This window comes from Phyllobates terribilis, unplaced genomic scaffold (genome assembly GCF_046119375.1).
Source record: "Phyllobates terribilis strain yellow unplaced genomic scaffold, ASM4611937v1 Scaffold_7__3_contigs__length_470593459, whole genome shotgun sequence".
Classification (NCBI taxonomy): Eukaryota; Metazoa; Chordata; class Amphibia; order Anura; family Dendrobatidae; genus Phyllobates; species Phyllobates terribilis.
In genome coordinates this window covers 318015275-318036915 of record NW_027362767.1, presented here as the reverse complement: position 1 = coordinate 318036915, position 21641 = coordinate 318015275, and the positions used below count along the sequence as shown (strand labels likewise).

Here is a 21641-nt window from a genome sequence, read left to right as displayed (position 1 = left end):
TATTTGGCTGGCCTGGAAACAAAGCAGAGAAGACTTATTCAGGGACAGTCCACGGTATGGTCTGAATAATAAGGATACGATTAGACAAGAGTTTTTCGGTCCATGTGTTCTCCATGTAAAAACAGAACAACGAACTAGTTCACATTAACATTTATCTATAAGGATTGATCGACCTTGTGAAAAAAAATAGCAACATGTATTAATCTCATTTGTTTTTTTGAAGAGACTCAGTCATTGAATTCAATGGCTGCGTTAAAAAAGACAATACCATATAGTCACCATTTGTATGCTATCCGTTTTTGATGGTTATATTGCAAAGTAGAATACTTTCATTGTTATTTTGATTGTGGATGTGAAAAACATAAGTTATAAGGTTGTCAAAATAGACATATAGATGACTTATGGACATGAAAAGTTGACATATAGAACCTCCACATGCATGAAAAATTCAAGACATGATTCATTTTATCCTATCATTTACTTTAAAGGGTGAAAAAAATTCCTAGTGCCTTGAAATTGCCAAAAAGATACAATTCCATAATTGTTTTTTTACTTACCATGTTCACTATATGGTAAAACTGACCTAGCAATATGATTCTCCAGGTTAGTACGATTACTTTGATACCAAACCCAAACATGCACAATTTTTTATTTTTTTTTTTTAAGTGGTGAAAAAATGTTGGAAATTTGTTAAAAAATAAATTTCCTTTTCGCTATATTCTGAGAACTGTAACATTTTAAATTTTTGATATATGGGGCTGTGGGAGGGTTTATTTTTTGCGCCCTGTGCTGGCATTTTTACTGATATCATTTTCGGTGTTTTGATCAGCTCTTATTGCATTTTATTGCAATGTTGCAGCGGCCAAAAAGGAGATTTTTGTGTACTCACCGTAAAATCTCTTTCTCTTAGCCTCTAATTGGGGGACACAGGACCATGGGTGTTATGCTGCTGTCCACTAGGAGGCGACACTATGTATAATCTGAAAAAGATTAACCATGGCTCCTCCCCTGCAGTATACACCCCTGGACGGCATCAGCCTTCTCCAGTTTTGTGCAAAAGCAATAGGAGGAATGTAACATGGATAACATAACCATGCCTATAAGAAGGCAACTATGTACGAGCTAAAAAAAAAAACAATATGAGAACTCAACATAACAAAGGCCCGGAACGGGCAACAGGGTGGGAGCTGTGTCCCCCAATTAGAGGCTAAGAGAAAGAGATTTTACGGTGAGTACACAAAAATCTCCTTTACTCTATCGCCTCATTGGGGGACACAGGACCATGGAACGTCCCAAAGCAGTCCCTGGGTGGGAAGCAATGGACGAATATTGTGTAGACAGGCCCCTACAATTGGGGTACTGCCGCCTGCAGAACACATCTACCCAGGCTCGCGTCTGCTGAGGACTGGGTATGAACCCTGTAGTGTTTGGTAAACTTGTGTAGGCTTGTCCAGATGGCTGCCTTACACACTTGTTGTGCCGAAGCCTGGTGCCGAATGGCCCAGGAGGCCCCTACCGCACGTGTAGAGTGTGCCGTAATACCTGCTGGAAGAGGAGAATTTTTGAGGCGGTAGGCCTCTTGTATGGTGGATTTGATCCACCTGGCAAGGGTAGATTTGGAAGCTGGCAGACCCTTGCGGCCGCCTTCCAGAAAAAGGAAAAGAGAATCAGACTTCCGGAAGGCAGCAGTCCTAGACACATAGATACACAATGCCCTGACAAGGTCAAGCGTATGCAGAGCCTTCTCCACTCTATGAACCGGGAACGACAGAGGGATGGCAGTGAAATTTCCTCATTGAGGTGGAAGTTGGACACAACCTTCGGAAGGAAGGATGGGACCGTATGGAGAACTACCTTGTCCTAGTAAAAAGCCAGGAAGGGCCGTCTGCAGGAGAGTGCTGTCAGTTCAGACACCCTGCGTAGCGAGGTGATTGCAACCAGGAAAACCACTTTCTGGGATAGAAGGCGGAGTGGGACTTCCCTAAGGGGTTCAAAGGGTGTTTCCTGCAATGCTGTCAGCACCAGGTTGAGGTCCCACGTTTCTAGTGGTCATCTGTAGGGGGGAACCAATCGGGAAACCCCCTGAAGAAATGTCCTGACTTGTGGCTTGTTAGCAATGCACCTCTGAAAAAGCACTGAGAGAGCTGACACCTGGCTCTTAAGGGAGGCCAGGGACAGTCTGGCCTCCAGACCCGATTGGAGAAACCCAAGTACCCTGGGGAGGGAATAACAGAATGGGGTCTGGCCAAAGAAGGCTTTCCAGGTACGGTAATAAATCTTAGCAGACGTTGGCTTCCATGCCCTGATCATGGTTCCAATGACGTCCGGCGAGAACCCTGACTGGGTTAGAACCCAGGTCTCAATGGCCACGCCATCAAATTGAGGGCCCCTGCATTCTGGTGGTAGAACGGGCCTTGTGACAGAAGATCCGAGCGGTCGGGGAGACGCCAGAGGACGTCTGCTGTGAGCTGTACAATGTCGGCGTACCATGTACGTCTGGGCCAGTCCGGTGCGATTAGGATGGTTGGAACTCCCTCTTGCTTGATCTTCCTCACCACTCTGGATATCAGGGGGAGAGGTGGAAAAATGTACAGGAGCTGGAACTGGGTCCAGTCCTGAACCAGGGCGTCCGCTCCTAGCGCCCGCGGGTCGAGTGTTCTGGCCATGAAGTTGGAGACCTTGGCATTGAAGTGGGAAGCCATTAGGTCCACGTCTGGAGTCCCCCAGCGATGGCAGATCTGTCGAAAAACTTCGGGATAGAGAGACCACTCTCCCGAGTCCATTCCTTGCCGGCTGAGGAAGTCTGCTTCCCAGCTGTCCACACCCAGAATGTGGACCGCAGAGAGAACCGAACCTGTGTCTTCCGCAAAGTGGAGAATGTGTGTCACTTCTCGCATCGCCTGGGCACTGCGGGTCCCCCCTTGGTGATTCACATATGCCACAGCCGTGGCATTGTCCGACTGTACTCTGATGTGAGAGGCTGTCAGAAAGTGATGGAAGGCTCTCAATGCCAGGAGGATGGCACGCATTTCCAAGATGTTGATGGGCATGGTCGCTTCCGCTGGGGACCACTTGCCCTGTGCTCTGTGGTGTAGGTGTACCGCACCCCAACCCGTCAGGCTCACGTCGGTGGTCAGAACTTTCCATTGACCCGTGAGAAAGGATTTCCCCTTTGTTAGTGAGGTTGGCTTGAGCCACCAGTGCAGGGACCTCCAGGTTGACGACATCAGCTGGAACTCCCTGTCGAGAGAAAAAGGGTTCCTGTCCCATGACTTGAGGATGGCTAGTTGGAGAGGCCTGAGGTGAAGCTGGGCAAATGGGACCGCTTCTATTGCCGCCACCATCCTGCCAAGGACTCTCATGGCAAACCGGAGAGATCGAGGGGGTTTGCTGAGGAGAGTGCGAACTCCTAGACGGAGAGGCAGTGCCTTGTCCTTGGGAAGGAGCACTAGACCCCTGAAGGTGTTGAATAGCATTCCCAGTAAGGTCAGAGACTGACTCGGGGTTGGTGATGACTTTTGTAGGTTGACTAACAAGCCCAGGCGACTCAGAGTGTCGATTGTGATTGAGACGCTGAGCTCGCAGTCCTTGAAGGTGGGAACCTTGATAAGGAGATCGTCCAGGTATGGAACGACTACTATGCCTCTGGAGTGCAGGACGTCCATGGTGGCTGCCATGACTTTGGTAAACACTCTGGGAGAAGTGGCGAGTCCTAACGGGAGAGCCACGAACTGGTAGTGGTCCTGGTCGATTGCAAACCTGAGAAATCTCTGATGGGCGGGTGCAATTGGTATATGCAGGTATGCGTCTTGTATGTCTATGGAGGCGAGAAATTCTCCCTTTTCCATGGACGCAATGATGGACCGAAGGGACTCCATGCGGAAGTGACGTACCCGTACATATTTGTTGAGCTGTTTTAGGTCCAGTATGGGCCGTACGCCGCCTCCTTTCCTGGGGACTACGAATAAATTGGAGTAGAACCCTCGGAAGCGCTCGGCCGCGGGGACCGGTACTATGACTCCTGCTTGAAGAAGCGAGAAGACTGCATGGCGGAAGGCACGAGCCTTGGCTGGCGGTTTTGGGGGAACAGAAAGAAAGAGTCTGTTTGGTGGGTTGGAAGTGAACTCTATCTTGTATCCCGAAGACACTAGTTCCCTTTTCCATTCCCGCAGCCAGAGGATACGCCGAATCGTGATGGCGTTTGATGCTATCCCCGCTGCACCCCTTTCAGAATCCAGAGCTGCATGAAGCATGTAATCTGCTACAACTGCTATTTGAACCGCTTGGTCCGACAGCTCAGGAGCAGATACTTGGAGGCCAGCTTGTAAGTTTTGGGCCCAAGCCAGGATGGCCTTGGCAGCCCAAACTGAAGCGAACGCGGGAGCCAGGGAGGCCCCTGCGGCCTCGAAAATTGAACAAGCCATGCGTTCTACCTGCTGGTCTGCTGCGTCCCTGAGGGTTGGTTGAGCTATCTGGCAGTGAAAGGAGTGACTGTGCTGCTAGCCTAGAGACTGGGGGATCCACTTCGGGTGGATCTGTCCATTCCTTGGTGGCCTCCTGTGGGAAGGGGTACCACGCCTCCAGATATTTGCGATTGGTAAACTTCTCAGGCTGTGAGAACTGCTTTTTAAGGATAGACTTAAACTCTGGGTGGTCAAAGAAGACCTTAGGCGGCTTCAGAACTCCTTCAAAGGAAATCTTGTGTTGTGGTGCCTCCGGGGGCGGATCAGAAATGTCCAGCACCCGATGGATGGACGAGATTACGTCCTCAACTAGCGCTGTATTGCTAGGGGGAATTGGGATCAGGGACCCTTCAGTTTCCTTGACTGAGTCGGAATCACAGATGCCTTCCGATTCCTGTGTATCGCTAAGGCGTCTCCTGCTGTGTGAACCGGGGTGGAGGCCTTCTCTGGTTGGGGATCACTGCGGAGAACTGCATTGTCTGTTCCTGGTAGGGGACGGTCTAGATGACCTGGAACTACGGTGTCTCTCCCTAGAAGGGGATGACCGTGTGCTATGGGATGACGCAGATGAACGTGACCTGTGGGTCTGCTTGCGTCCTGACCTAGACGTGGATGTGCCTGGGTCGTCATGTTCCTGAGTCGACCTTTCCCTTTGCTGGGTAGCGTTCATAGCCGAGGCATGACTCTGCAGAGCTTGAAGCAATGTGGAGGTTAGGTTATCTATAGACTGCGTCATAGATTGCGACATCTGAGTGACCCATTCCGGCGAGGCATTAGACACCGAAGCATTGGCAGGGGCTTCTTGGGGCTCTGGCACAGTAGTCTGGATGCAGTCCTGGCAGTGCGGGTACATGCTGCCACTGGGGAGAGTATTGCTGCAGGCTGTACGGAGGGCATAATGGCAGTCCTGCCTGGTTCTCTTGGACCTTGAGCCCGGCATAGTGCACTGAGGTGGCTATGCAGAGGGCCCTACAGGGGTGGCTATGCAGAGGAGCCTATAAGGAATAATGGACTCACAGCCGAGGAAGAACTCCAGCTGTGATCTTATCCCACCAGTGTGCCCCTAGGTCCAGCGCCGAAGATCCACAGTCCTGTGCCACCCGGAGACTGGCTGGTCTTCCCTTATCCTGCAGCAGATAGAGAGCTGAAAAGGGCGGCAGAACTGTGTGAAATCGCACCCTTTCAGTCTCGATCCGCCCCCTCTATGACACTGTAGAGTGTCATATTTGTCATCCGGGGGGCGGGCCGGGGAGAGGAGGTGGCGGCTTCGGCTAGGCCGAAGCCGCGGCCTAAATTAGATGCCTGATGCCCAAAGGGACTCCAGGTCGGTGCGGAAGTCCGGGAGGCGGCCGGATCTGAACCGGACCCTCCCGGATTTAAAGGCAGGATAGCAGTGAGGTATAAGAGGAAGGGAGGGGGCCCTCTGAAGAGTCCCCCTGAGGCACCATAGAGCTGGTGCTGCCGCAGAAACAGGGTGCAGGGAGGCCTGTGCCTCTGTTGTGTCATGCCTGCCTGCACTCCCCCCGGCCCCGACAGGAGCCCGCAGCAGGGCTGGGGTCCCTGGATTCAGCCGTAGTGTGCTGGCTGCTGGGAGCTGCTGCCTGTACAGGCCCTACCTGCGGGGTTTCAACCTAATACCCCCAGGGGGGAATTAGGGAGGTGCTGCTGTCACCATCAGGGGGCTATATCCTCGCCTCGACCTCAACCCAGAAACCAAAAGGAATTGGGGAAGGAGGGGGGTCTCGACTTCGAACCAGCACCCGAGGGGCTGGGGAAGGAGCAACATGGGGAATAGTCATCTCGACTTCAACCGTGCACCCCATAATAAGGGGCCGAGGAAGGAGCCATGCCGGGAGCCTCGCAGTAGACCCACTTTTCTTCATCTGTAATCCCGTCGGTGAAAACGGAGTAAAAGTTTTAGGTGTGCCTCCTATGCGACACTAAGCAAAAACTGGAGAAGGCTGATGCCGTCCAGGGGTGTATACTGCAGAGAGGAGCCACGGTTAATCTTTTTCATATTATGCATAGTGTCGCCTCCTAGTGGACAGCAGCACAACACCCATGGTCCTGTGTCCCCCAATGAAGCGACAGAGTAAATAAATTATTCTGGCCATTTTAATTTATTTTCTCGTTACGCCGTTTACTGATTGGATTCATTTACTTTATATTTTGATAGATCAAACCTTACCGAACTCAGCAATACCAAATATGTGTATTTTTTGTAAATGGTGCAAAAGGGGGTGATTTGAACTTTTGTTTTTTTTTTTTTTTTTCACATTTTTAAAAACTTTCTTTAAAACTTTCTACTGGATTTAATAGTCCCCGTAGGAGACTTGAAGCTGCAATCGTCTGATTGCTTGTACTATACACAGCAGTGCTGATTCACTGCTATGTATAGCTAAAAATCACAATCTCCTATGAAAGCCAGCTAAACATAGTCATAGGCACGAGGTCATCAGCAGACCCATGGCTGTCATGGCCACTCATTGGCGCCCCGCGATCACGTCACGGGTGCGCTGATGGGCGGTAGAATGACTCGCCGCCCTGCCGCCGTGTTTTAAATATCGCTGTCAAAGACTACCAGGTTAATAGTTGCGGGTGGAGCTCCATTTCACCCATGGCTGTTAAAGGCACATGATGGCTGATTGAATCAGCCATCATCTGCTGGGAAAGATGCTCAAAGTCCGTCAAAGGTTGTGAAGGGGTTAGTTAAAGAAGAAATGTCTACAGAGATGGACAACCCCTTTATGAAACTTTCTTAACAGTTTTCATTAAAAAAATCTACCATATTGCTGCTGCAGTTTGTCTCTAAGTCCTTTATCAATCTCGGTGGTTTTGCAAAACCGAAAAAAATCTGTCAGAGCTTCTTGTTCTGACTGCCCTCTCTGCTCTCAGTGTTAATGATAGCAGCAGAGAGGAAGAGGAGTTGTACACAGATGTGAAGTTGAGAGAGGTCAGAGTATCTTAGGGGACACAGAGCTATAGCAATAGACAAGGAGGAAAGCACATGGAGAAATCATTTCAGTACTGGAGATGTGTTGATACATGAAAACAAGTGTAGTGTAAGGAATACTACATTAGTGATCTGGATACACACAGAGCTTACATCCAGCCTATATTACTGGGAGAGACACTCGCACAGGAAAAATATCTACAACTTGGATCTGGCTGCAAACAGCACATCAGTGGGTATGAAAATAAATGAAGGAATGAAGATTTCAGACTGAAACCATTAGTTAATAACCATGTACAAAGTAAGATAAATATTTTTACATGTCAAAGGTATAGCCTTTGAATTGCTTACTGTACCTGAAAATCCTGGAGCACCTGGATCCCCTTTAGAGCCTGAAACTCCTGACAATCCAGGCAGTCCAGGGCTTCCTGCTTCACCTTTACTTCCTGGGCTACCGGGAAATCCTGCTGGTCCTGGTTCTCCCTAGACAAAGTAAAAGGTATTGTGATTGGGTGTTACTGTCATGTTTTCCTGCATGCTATGCATAAGGGCCACACAGGCCTGAAACATGCAGGTAATTGTTACATCTATGCTGAATGTGGATTTTATAAGGCTCCAGCATCTCGACACCAGGGACTCTGCCAACCTCCCTGCAAGAAAGCGACGCTGTTCATGTCCACCTGAACCTGCTGTCAATCATATGCCAGTCACTGGCTGCAGCAGTCACATGCCTGGGTGGTGCATCATCACTGCACGACAAGTGAACACAGGTCATCAAAAACTGCAGGACTGGCGGCAGATATAACAAGCGAATTAAGTTTTGCTTTTTTGTTGTTATTTTGCTTTTACAGAATGTGACTTGCAGGGTGACACTTCTTTAAAAAATTATTTTGAAGTAAGAATTAACTGCAATGATCGCTGACGTGGGTTTTTCTTTGAACCCGCTCTACCTTACAATCAGAAGAATCCCAAATGACCAGGAAACATTAAGTAAATTATACAAATTTTGGATGGCTTCATACCTTTGGACCAGGCAAACCAGGTTGCCCACTGCCTGAAAGTCCTGGTTCACCCTTTTCACCTTTTGAACCACTAAATCCTGGAGGTCCTGGTGATCCAGGGCGCCCAGGCTGCCCAGATGTACCCTTTTCACCACTTGGTCCTATAAACAACACATTATTTAAATTAAGTATTTACACAAGACAGGAGATCTGCATATGTATAGTCTGGGAATAAACCTAATTTCTGCTTTGAATGACACTTGTCAACATACTGTATAAAGTTCTCCATCAGCACTGGAGCATCTCGCTCACACAAGGGCAACAATGACGACAGTGGTGCAATAAATAATTTACCAGATGTCTGCGAATTATGTGGGTTTGCATAATCCCAATGAAAATAACAAATAAGCATAAGAATTCATATTAGGATTTATAAGGACAATACGTAACTGAGTATTAATAATGATCAGCAGTATGTAATTCTGCTGATGAAATAATGAACTGTTTTCTGTACAAATTAAAGCACACCTGGCACCCATATGTAACCTCTATATACAGTTGAAACCAGAAGTTTACATACACTATATAAAAAGACACATAAGCATGTTTTTCTCCATATCTGACATGAAATCAGACCTTTTTAGGTCAAATAGGATTACCATAATAATGAGAGAGAGAGAATGTTTTAAGGCATTTTATTACTCACTGCAAAGTCAAAAGTTTACATACATTTCATTAGTTTTTGGTACCATTGCCCTTAAACTGAATGACTTAGGTGAAACGTTTGAGATATCCTTCCACAAGCTTCTCACAATGGTTGGTCGGAATTTGGGCCCATTCCTCCTGACAAAGCTGGTGTAACTGATCAAGGTTTGTAGGTCGCCTTGCTTGCACCTGCCTTTTCAGCTTTGCCTATAAATTTTCAATAGGATTGAGATCAGAGCTTTGTGATGGCCACTCGAAAACATTGACTTTGTTATCCTTAAGCCACTTTGTTACCATTTTGGCAGTATGCTTTGGGTCATTGTCCATTTGGAAGACCCATTTCCACCCAAGCTTTAACTTTCTGGCTGATGTCTTGAGATGTTGCTTCAGTATTGCCTCATAATCTTCTTTTCTCATGATGCCATCTATTTTGTGAAGTGCACCAGTCCCTCCTGCAGCAAAACAATCCCACAACATGATGCTGCCACCCCCGAGTTTCACTGTTGGGATGGTGTTCTTAGGCTTCCAAGCTTCTCCCTTTTTCCTCCAAACATAACCATGGTCATTATGCCCAAAAAGTTCAATTTTAGATTCATCAGACCACAGGACATATCTCCAACACTTAAGGTCTTTGTTCCTGTGTGCATTTGCAAACATTAATCTAGCTTTTTTATTGTAGTGGAGAGAAGATTTTCCTTTTTTCGGCGCTTCCAGAGGATAAGGATGGTTACAGATGAATTCTTTTTCTCAAAATCAGATTTATTCGGACACTATACTAAGAATAAACCACATGTTTCTGCCAGCAACGGCCTTCATCAGGTATAATATGCACTTGTTGTTTCCCCTTTTATCTTTCTTTAAATCACTGTGAAATCTGGCTTTTTTATGTTTCTTTTGGAGTAATGGCTTCTTCCTGGCAGAGTGGCCTTTCAGCCCATGTTGATGCACTACGTGTTTCACTGTGGATATTGACACAATCTTACCAGCTTCCGCCATCATCTTCACAAGGTCTTTTGCTTTTGTCCTTGGGTTGATATGCACATGTCGGACCAAAGCACGTTCATCTCTGGAACACAGAACCCGTCTCCTTCCTGAGCGGTATGATGGCTGGACATTCCCATCTTATTTCTAATTGCGTATAATTGTTTGTACAGATGAACGAGGCACCTTCAGGTATATTGAAATTGTACCCAAGAATGAGCTAGACTTGTGCAAGTCTACAATTCTCTTACTGATATCTTGGCTGATTTCTTTAAACTTTCCCATGATGCTACACAAAGAAGCAGTGTGTATCAGGTGTGCATTAAAATACATCCACATGAGTGTCTGTAAATAACACAGATGTTGCCAAAAAAACTATCAGAAGCTTCCAAACACATGATGTCATCATATGGGCAGTCCAGAATTGTTTAAAGGCATAGTAATCTTAGTGTATGTAAACTTTTGACTTTGCAGTAAGTAATAAAAATGCCTTAAAACATTCTCTCTCTCTCATTATTCTGGCATTTGGTAAATATTAAAAATTATGGTAATCCTAATTCACCTAAAATGGGAAAGGTTTATTCTGATTTCATGCCAGATATTGAGAAAAACATACATATGTGTCTTTTTATATAGTGTATGTAAACTTCTGGTTTCAACTGTATATGTAACCCATATGTAACCTCTATATGTATGTAACCCATATGTAATCTCTCTCTATATATATATGTGTGTAACTCATATGTAATCTCTATAGATATGTAACCTATATATATACACACACACATGTGGTCAAAATTGTTGGTACCCCTCGTTTAATTAAAGAAAAACCCACAATGGTCACAGAAATAACTTGAATCTGACAAAAGTAATAATAAATTAAAAATCTATGAAAATGAACAAATGAAAGTCAGTCATTGCTTTTCAACCCGGCTTCCACAGAATTTAAAAAAAAATTATCCTCATGAAATCGGCCTGGACAGAAATGATGGTTCTTCTTGACTTAATATTTGGTTGAACAACCTTTTGAGGCAATCACTGCAATCAAACGATTCCTGTAACTGTCAATGAGACTTCTGCACCTCTCGACAGGTATTTTGGCCCACTCCTCATGAGCAAACTGCTCCAGTTGTCTCATGTTTGAAGGTTGCCTTTTCCAGACGTCATGTTTCAACTCATTCCAAAGATGCTCAATAGGATTTAGGTCAGGGCTCACTTCAGAATAGTCCAATGTTTTCCTCTTAGCCATTCTTGGGTGTTTTTAGCTGTGTGTTTTGGGTTATTATCCTGTTGTAAGACCCATGACCAGCGACTGAGACCAAGCTTTCTGACACTGGGCAGCACATTTCTCTCTAGAATCCCTTCATAGTCTTGAGATTTCATTGTACCCTGCACAGATTCAAGACACCCTGTGCCAGATGAAGCAAAGCAGCCCCAGAATATAACAGAGCCTCCTCCATGTTTCACAGTAGGGACAGTGTTCTTGTCTTGATATGCTTCATTTTTCTGTCTGTGAACATAGAGCTCATGTGCCTTGCCAAAAACTTCCATTTTTGTCTCATCTGTCCAAAGGACATTATCCAAGAAGCTTTATGGCTTTTCAACATGTAGTTTGGCAAATTCCAGTCTGGCTTTTTATGATTTTTTTTCAACAATGGTGTTCTCCTTGTTCATCCCCCATGAAATCAACTTTGGATCAAACAACAACAGATGGTGCGATCTGACACTGATGTTCCTTGAGCTTGAAGTTCACCCTTAATCTCTTTAGAAGTTATCCTGGGCTCTTTTGTTACCATTCGTATTATCTGTCTCTTTGATTTGTTATTAATTTTCCTCCTGCGGCCACGTCCAGGGAGGTTGGCTACAGTCCCATGGATCTTAAATTTCTGAATAATATGTGCAACTGTAGCCACAGGAACATCAAGCTGCTTGGAGATGGTCTTATAACCTTTACCATTAACATGCTTGTCTCTAATTTTCTTTCTAATCTCCTGAGACAACTCTTTATTTTGCTTCCTTTGGTCCATGTTAAGTGTGGTACACACCATGTCACCAAACACAGTGAGTATCAGTAGCCCTATATATAGGCCCACTGACTGATTACAAGATTGTAGACACCTGTGATGCTAATTAGTGGACACAACTTGATTTAACATGTCCCTTTTGTCATATTATTTTCAGGGGTACCATCATTTCTGTCCAGGCCTATTTCAGGAGTTTAATTTTTTTTAAAAATCTGTGGAAGCAGGGTTGAAAAGCTATGACTGTCTTTCAGTTGTTAATTTTCATAGATTTTTTGATTTATTTTTACTTTTGTCAGATTCAAGTTATTTCTGTCACCATTGTGGGTTTTTCTTTCATTAAACGAGGGGTACCAACAATTTTGACCGCGTGTGTATATATGTAATATATATATATATATCTAGATAGATATATATGAATGTAAGCCATATGTAATCTCTATACATATGTACTCCATATATATATGTATATATATATGTAACCGATATGTTATCTCTATATATATGTAACCATATGTAATATATATGTAACCCATATGTAACCTCTCTATATATGTACATATGTAACCCATATGTAATCTCTATATATAACCCATATGTAATATATATGTAACCCATATGTAATCTCTCTATATATATAACCCATATGTAATCTCTCTATACATGTAAGCCATATGTAATCTCTCTATATCTGTAAGCCATATGTAATCTCTCTATATCTGTAAGCCATATGTAATATCTCTATATCTGTAAGCCATATGTAACCTCTATACATATGAAACCCATATGTAATCTCTCTAAACAGCATCACACATACCTGGAAGTCCCATCTCCCCCATATTCCCTTTTATTCCAGGGGAACCAGGTAGCCCAGACTGTCCAGGAAATCCAGAATCTCCTTTAGGTCCTAGAAATATCATTAAAAATGTCTAATATTGCATATAGTTTCATAAACTTTGGATGCATATACAAAAGTATTTGAATAATATAGATCTAATCTATTACACAAGCATATAATCTCAGAATATATTATCCAACATAACTAAAAATATTTCTTCTTTACATTTTAAAATTAAGAAAAATCATTATTTCACACACACATCAGACGCATTATAGTCAGCTGTACAAATACTTGTCACGTAGATTGCACGTTATAGATTACATTCATATTGACCTTAATTTTCATGTTGACCTTGTGATAAAGATAAAAGTTGTAATTTCACATTTCTCCTTACCTGGCAGTCCTGGTGATCCTGCGAGCCCACTTGAACCTGGTGATCCGGGAGACCCGGGCATCCCACTGAAGCCTTTCTCTCCATTAAAGCCAGGTGCACCTAAAGTCATATCAGAAATAAATGTATAAGGCTGTGTTCACACATTGTGGCAGTCGTGCGTTTTTCTTGCCGCAGTAAAGCCTCAATGTGTGAACAACGTCTACATTGTAAAAAATAATGCTCTTTTCCAAAAGTCTGTTAATCGCTATTTGATTTTTTAATTTTCTAATTTTGATAATTGACTGAGTTTGCCAATTTTAAAAGCACAACTATTTCCTTAATATCCTGTACAAATCACTTAAAATAATTAAGCATCTTACAAGAAAAGCAAGGATGGAATAAATGTGTACAGACAAGTCGTAAAGCATATGTTCTATGACAGCAACAGTTCACTTCTGTTCTAAATGATGTCCTCTAGTTGCTTTATGTCCTGTCTCTGTGACCACAGTGTCTAGTCTCCTATAATGTAGTGTAAGGGTTATGGTCATGGATAATAATTTGTAGAGAAGCTAAAGAACCGGACAGAAGGGTTCTACCCATGGAGAAGGAAGCACGTGTCCACAGGTGTCCATAGATGGAAATCAAAAAATGTTCTTTTGGCCTTTGCGTGGAAGGTGTATGTAAATATACTGAGAAGGAAGAAGATGAAATAACATAATAGAATACACTATTCTAGCCACCCACCAAAGTCCAGCAAGAAAAGTATATCAGGTAATATAACTTTTTTAAAATGGTGGTTGCCTCTAGGGGACTGATGCCATTGTTAGACATCCATTACATCTTCCATTAACATATAAATAGGGAGGTTTTACCGAGATTTATGGTCAACAGAGACAAAAACAGATGTCAACAGGGGTTAAAAAGTTATTCCCAATATATTAAATTAACCTCTGGATAACTTACTCAGGATAACCTCTGCATTGCAAAAATGGGGCTCTGGAACCAGGTTCTACAGAGGCCTATTTTGAGGTTTACTTGCTTGACTTCCATTCCATTCATTGTCTATGGGAAAGCCAAAGAAAGTCCACCACAGTGCTGCAAAGCCTGCTTTGTGGGTTCCCAAGTTCCATTCTTTGAATAGCTGGAGGTCCCAGTATTTGGACCCCAGTGATCATTAAGTTATCCTCTATCTTATGCATAGTCCACTATGTAAGGCATAGGGGATAATTTACTATTTTGTGAATAACCCTATAATAGTTAAAAACACAAAGGTGAACGATTTGCTGCTGATTGCATAACTTTCACATTATACTATATTCAATATTTCATATATGTAAATAGTGTGAGATTAATCCCCCATGATCCATGCTGATCTCCATACAAAAGATTTTATCCACAACTGGCAGAAATTTTCCTCCTTCGCCGTCATTTCTATAGCCTGACACTTACCATCCTGTCCAGATTCGCCTTTACTTCCTTTGCTTCCTAGACCACCTCCTATAACAGATCCTGGTGGACCCATAAGACCACGTTCTCCCTGGTCTCCCTTGGATCCAGGACCACCATTACTACCAGGTTGACCAGGAAATCCATCAAGGCCTATAACAGAATTAAATAACAAAAAAATAGAATGACTTCTAAAAGCCACACACTGATCTACTAAAGTTAAGGCTTTCGTCCCTCTAACTTCGTCTTATGAATAGCCTAGTGGACTAGAACATGGGATTTCTGAGACATACAACAGTTTTGGTTCAACCACCTAGAAACGTTGTAGACGTAATATATTGTGTCTATACTGAGTGGAAATATTGAAAGTAAGACCCTTCTTCAGTCTGAACAGTTTACGCTCTATTATAAATGATGGCTTCCGATATGATGAAGAGTTTGGATGCCATCGCATAGATACACCCATGACATTATACTAAATGAAATTAATCCATGATTTTGGATTTAGTTGAGAAAACCCCAAATCCTTCCATTTAATGCTAACAAGTAAATATGAAGAATCTCTCATAAAAGTACTAACCACAGTTAGAAACTGCCGAAAATTAACTGAAAACGCAAAAGAGAAGTCATGAGAAGTGAGAACATACAGAATTAACATCAGCCAGTGAGACATCAAGTAGGAATTTTCCGCCTTGTTATGTATTTATTACCTTTGGGACCGGGAAAACCAGGGCTGCCTGGATTACCAGGTGGTCCAGCTGGTCCGGGTGGTCCCATAACTCCCATGTCACCTTTTCCACCTATAAACAACATCAAAATAATAATGATTGGTGATGATGATGACAATGATCTTAATTTCAAATAATGCTGGTAGGATGTATAAATATATGGACTGCATGATCTAATATGGATGATGCATTGGGTGTATGCATATGTCATAAATATAGGAGAAGGAAGAGCTCTAAGATGTTCATGATTTATCGCTAATTCCACATCTATATTGTGTACCAGATTTGCGGGCTTTTGAACAACTACAGATCAATGGTGGAGTCCAGTTGTTGGGATCCGCACAATCATGAGATCAAGCAAATACTGTTCTATGGTTTGAGTGGAAAGGTTGATGTTCCTACCCATTAAAGCCAACAGTGGCTTCAAAAGTGAAATATCTATACAGGTAAGTAGTGACGATGCTAGAAGCATTTTTCGACTTTGTTTTATGTGCAAATGAAGATGTGTAAGCAATTATTGCAATAATATTAAATGAATAATTGGAAACTTGAGACACTAAAAACAATATTTCCTAAATGTATGCAATAAGCTTACCTTTAGTACCTGGTACTCCATCACGGCCTGGAAACCCAGGTGGTCCTGGAGGACCTGGAAATCCACGTTCTCCAGGAAAACCAGGATTACCACGATCTCCTTGTGGACCAGGAGTGTCAAATCCTGGAGGACCAGGACCACCCTTGTCACCAGGTATACCCGTTAATCCTGGATTACAATACAATATGTTAGATGCAGTAAATACATGGGCAAAACAATTAACATAGTCAACAAGTATACAAAATTATTAACATTTTAATTCAATATTGTCAATATGACAACAGAATAACAAGCAGTATATAGTGAAAAATGTATGTAACCCATATTTAACACATACATAAACCTGGTTGTCTATTCCTGATTAGGGTATTCCAGGTTAGATCTATTTTAGATATCTATTAGCACAAATTAAAACAACAATGTTCAATAATACATACTGAATAAGTATATGTGCTTAACGTTCTTAAAACCAAACTTCACGAAAAACCTCAAGGTTCAGCTCACTATTTCACTCACTTTCCCATCCCCCCCCCAATACGTCATATACTGATTGAGGTCCAACAAGCTGGAGGATGTTTAGTGACTTCCTCGCCTTGAGTGAAGGTCCATCAACACTAACTAGTTATCATCTCAAGCCGCATATCTCTAAGGGACTGTAACAATAATTGTCAAGTGTGAATTCAGAAAAAGATCAAGAAAAGCAATAGAACTAGTGATAAAATCATTACTATCAGCATGACCTAGAAGTATAAATGCAGCAATAATTAAGGCCCTTGCCTGGCTGGGTGCAAGCTCTGATGGAAAACGTCCATCCGTTCCCTGCCAACACATTTTCAAACCAACAACTGCTTGTAAGTGGTTCTCTAGAAGAGTAAGACGCTTCAATAAGGTGCAATGAGCCATCATTTTTTACTCATGGGGCCTTTAATGTACATTTCTATGTCTCAATTTAGCAAGGAGTTTTCTACTGCTTTTTCAAACACCCTGCTTCTAGGATAGAAAAGCTCCATTAATACCTCACCCTAAATAGTACTATAAGTCCCGTAATGTCCCATAGCACAGAGTCATTATAGGACTCTGTGTACCATAAAGCCTATAACCAAATAGCCTCTTCAGAGACAAAGAGGACAGGACCTCTTGTGCCAACTATGGAGATAGTAATCCTAAAAGTCTATATCCACCCTATAAAAGACCTTGCCACATGACTTAGGATAAAAGGCCAAACCAGAAACTCGATTTGCAGACACGTGTTTTGGGGTGTTTTCCCCTTATAAGTGCAGGACAGGAGAACTGGTTTGGCTGGGTGAGAGGTCTCTGATAGGTGGTCTGAGGGGTAAAGTTTCTCTTTGTGGTAATCGCCAAGTTGGTGTAGACTTATAGGCCATGTAATGCTCCCCTGGAAATTTAAACATACAAATAGCCTTTTCAGAGAGGAAGGAGATGGGAATTCTAGTGCCACCTATTGGGTGTAGCAAAAGTCAATATCGACCCTTTAAATAGGCTGTCGACTACTCGGACATCCCTGTCTCAATCAGCATATTTGCACCAGTAAAATATCACTTATACTCACCTCCGGTATCGGCCCTGCTCCAGCGCTGTCGGAACTCACTCTCCCGGGGCTCGCATGAAATTGTTATGTCACGCGATCCCTGTGCCCAATCAGCGCTGGCATCATTCTCCTCGCCTTCAGATGTATGAGATATCAACAGGAAGTTCTCATTTCCTCTTGATGTCTGATTCTCACACAAGCCCTGGGAGAGCGAGGGCAGATATCGCTGGAACGGCACCGGTGGTAAGTATATGTATTGTTATTTCACTGGTGCAAACATGCTAATGGAGACGGGATTTGTCCAAGTAGTGGACAACCCCGTTAAAGGGCCTTGCCATATAGTATAAGGACTTAGGACAAGAAGCAAATACCAGAAACTCCATTTACCTCTTAACCTCCCCCCGTCAGAAGCATCTCACTTAGCCAAACCAGTTGCTCTGTTTTGCACTGATGAGGGGCATATAGCCTTTGTGCCATGTGCATGATGATTTAGGTATTTCATCTTTGTTTCGTTAGGGACAGCTGATACAGCTGTACATTGAGAGTACCCAAGAAATAATCACCATTATCTCAGCAGCTTGTTGATGTATCTCTGATATTGCAATATGGTAACAGGGATAACTGCAGTCATACTTTTCTTAAGCCGTGAAATGGGCTTTAAGAAATTATAAATGTAATGAACATAACTTTGTTCTACTTTGTGCTAATACATGTGTAAAATACTGCCTAAATGATATTATATATAGTATGTCACTTTTGAAAAATCCACAATAAATGTGACCTTTATTATCTAACGTAAATGAAGAATGGACACTTCACGCCTGTCATTGCCACGTTTAGTTCCTCTGTAAGGACTGAGGCTCCGGGAAAACAGTATTACCTTAGCACATACCGTAACACTTACATAATGTCGTGTAAAACATGAATATAATTTAAAAAAAAAAAAACATTTAAGTTTTCAGGTTGGCAAGAAAACAGCATTAGTGCACCCTACCAGTTTATTCACTGACTGACAAACGCCTATTCTCTACTTGTAAATGGGTTATTAGAGAACAGATCTAGAACGAGCTAGGACTGGAGGAGCAACCACAGTACCTGGTGGACCTTGGTCACAAGTCAGCAGGTTTAGGATCATCAGTGGGCATCAAGCAGAAATGAGTTGCAAATAATGTAGTCAGGAAGAAGTTAGGTTAGGATAAAAAAAATGAAGCACACACATGTTAGGAAAAAGACTAATAGTTAATTGAAGAATGGGAAATTAAAACAAAAGGCACAATCTACATAACATACAAAATACAAACGTCTGCCCTGTATACATCTGCTCTGGCCTGTATGTGTACAGCTAGCATAACCTGTATTACTTAATAGGTCTGTGCATTTCTACTTTTATCACTTTAAAGGGTGTTTGTTATAAAGTTTATCTCTACAGGGTCAGATAGGGGACTTAAAGGCAGGTTTAAATACACATTTGGGGGCAGATATTGACTTAAGAATGTAGAGAAAATCAACTTTGATTATGTCAATCAGCTGACTTTTGCCCCATGGGCTTTGCTAATCCTGGCAACTGTTCCAGCTCTCATTTCTAGACCTACCTTGTAAAACGTCACTTTGTTCTGTATGGTTCGGCACATGAACTGTACTTTCTGCTGTAGGCAACAACCTGACTAATATGTGCAGCATGTCAGTGATCCCTGTGCCCACGACAGCGAAAGTACACACACGTGCTATGCTGGGACCACACAACAAGTCTATGCTTTCTGAGAAGAACACAATGACCTTTCACAGTGGTGCTGACCTCCTTCAAAGTCAAGAGGAGGTATCAGACAAGGTTTATTGAGAAGATCCCGAGCACTTGCCAGGTGTCACAGAGGTAACCTGTGTGCATCCTCAGCGCCGCCTTACTCACCATGGTCATCCTGTGGCTCGCTGAGTTTTGTCTCTTGCAGCAGTGCTACATCTTAGGCCTTGTTTCATGTGTCTGTATCTCTGGTACGTGTGGTGACATTTTCCACAGGTACTGGAGACACTGACGCGTAGACACATTCAAATGAATAAGTCTGTGCACGTCAGTGTGTTTCCAAGGACCATGTGACTGTGGGCAAAACACGCTGACATGTCCATTTTTTGCATGCGGCACGGCCCGCAAAATGTTCAACATCCGTGTGTCATCAGTGTGACACATACCGGTGCCTGGGAATCAGTGGTACAGTTAGTGCTGTACCTAACCCCCAGGTGCTGGAGGAATCTCTCATCTTTGTCCAGTCACTCACTGAGCTCAGCGCAAGTCAGGGGCCCGCTCGCTTCAGCGCGTCATTCTCCTCTGCTCCACAGCATGTGCAGTCGCCTCAAGCCAGGTGAGTATAATCATTTTTTTATTTTATTCTTATTTTTACACTAGGAGACAGCGAGTGCAGAATACTACTCTCAACATTGTCACTTGCTCATGTTGATTGCAGCGCAAGCAGGGGACAATGATGAAAGATTCCTTCAGCACCCGGCGCTTGGGAAGAGCGCTAATTGTACCGCTGATTCCCAAGCGCCGGTACATGTGATCCTGATGCAGCACACGGTTGCCACACGTGTCATATACACGGACACAGATATCTTCGGTACTGGTTTTTCCAGTACCGAAAATATTAGAAAGTGTGAAACAGGCCTTAGGTTGATTCTATTTTGCCTTAGGGGGGTGTGACCAGTCTCTGCAGAAATTTAACCCTGCTGTGTCCTGCAGAGATTAGGTTCCCCAGCCTATCCCATGCAAGCAGGCGCTATATCAGGCAGTTGCACTCACCACTCTTTGCCCAAACGTTGGTTCCTAGCATGTTTGTTTGAAATAAGCAACCATATGATAATTGTACCTATATGTAAACTTCTCAGTATAGATAATATAATTCAGCAGGGAGAAGTGAGTATCAGGATTAAAATAAAACTTTTAATGGTATGTAATAAAAGGGACCTAAAACATAAGGCCAAGAAACTCACAAACAATAAAAGTAGCAAATGGTTCAGTGCCAAATGTGAACCAGTGCTCAATAAAAAAAGGTTTGATATCACCAATTTTTGAGACTCTCTCTTTCCACATGTTATCAGCAGGAGCAGCACCAGAAAGGTCATGTAGCATTCAGGCATGAAGGGGGGGGTTTCCTCTCTATGTTTATATGGAGTACCCTGTCGTGCCCCTGTATTGCTCCTGCCCTCTCAAGGGCAGTACTCAAGTATTGCCTAGGTATTACCCAAGAATAAGCATATGACCTCCCAACAAGTATGTGATCTCCCTCCATGAGGCAGGATCATCAGGGGAGTTTTTGGAAGTCATGGGATATTATAAAGTAATGGATACAGCTCCTGCAGTGGCACAGAGCTGATTAATAGGTCTGGTTAGTTGTACCAGTACCCATGTAGGGGTCAGTGGTCTGTTTGAGCTCCTTATGCTATATCAATTTAAATCCAAGCGTGCCCACCCGCCATATTTTAATCCTGATATTCACTTCTCCCTGTAGAATTATATAGTCTGTTCAGCTAGAGTCCTGCTTTTGCGTTGTGTGTGTTTTCTCACATTGCTGAATCGGCTCGTGTACCTGTCCAGTCTGACCTCTCCGCTCCTGACCTCGGCTACATATCCTGAACCTGTGCATCCTGCCCCGACCTCGGTCTATCTGACCACATTTTTTGTCTTTGTCCTCCTGTACCGTGTTCCTGTGCCTCTGACCCTCCAGTCAGCTGTTGCAGTCACGAGGACTGCCCTGGCATCGCACCTAGTGACTACATGTGGCCCAGCCTATCCTCACTCCCAGTAGCTCTAGCGAAAGCCAGGTAGTCGCTTAGTCACGCCCCTCTGGGGTAAGCCCGGGTCCACATTCACAAGCATTATATGTGCCCTCCAGCATTACACCGCGGCTGGGACTGCCCTTGTGGCACTTGCCAGATCATTTACATAGCTTACTGTCTCAGCGTTCCTAAATCAGTTTGCTGCCCCACAGGTGTA

General features: G+C 43.5%; 1 protein-coding gene across 1 annotated transcript in view; it reads right to left on the bottom strand.

The window, feature by feature from the left end:
- The window catches only part of COL4A5 (collagen type IV alpha 5 chain), a 231967-nt gene that overhangs the window by 46869 nt on the left and 163457 nt on the right, over nt 1-21641 (bottom strand). Inside the window, exons 31-37 of the mRNA XM_073641114.1 lie at nt 16108-16275; nt 15495-15584; nt 14788-14937; nt 13360-13458; nt 12942-13031; nt 8439-8578; nt 7773-7899 (exon numbers count right to left, since the gene is read on the bottom strand). Coding sequence (XP_073497215.1) covers nt 7773-7899; nt 8439-8578; nt 12942-13031; nt 13360-13458; nt 14788-14937; nt 15495-15584; nt 16108-16275 — 864 coding nt within the window. The remainder of the gene's footprint in view (nt 1-7772; nt 7900-8438; nt 8579-12941; nt 13032-13359; nt 13459-14787; nt 14938-15494; nt 15585-16107; nt 16276-21641) is intronic.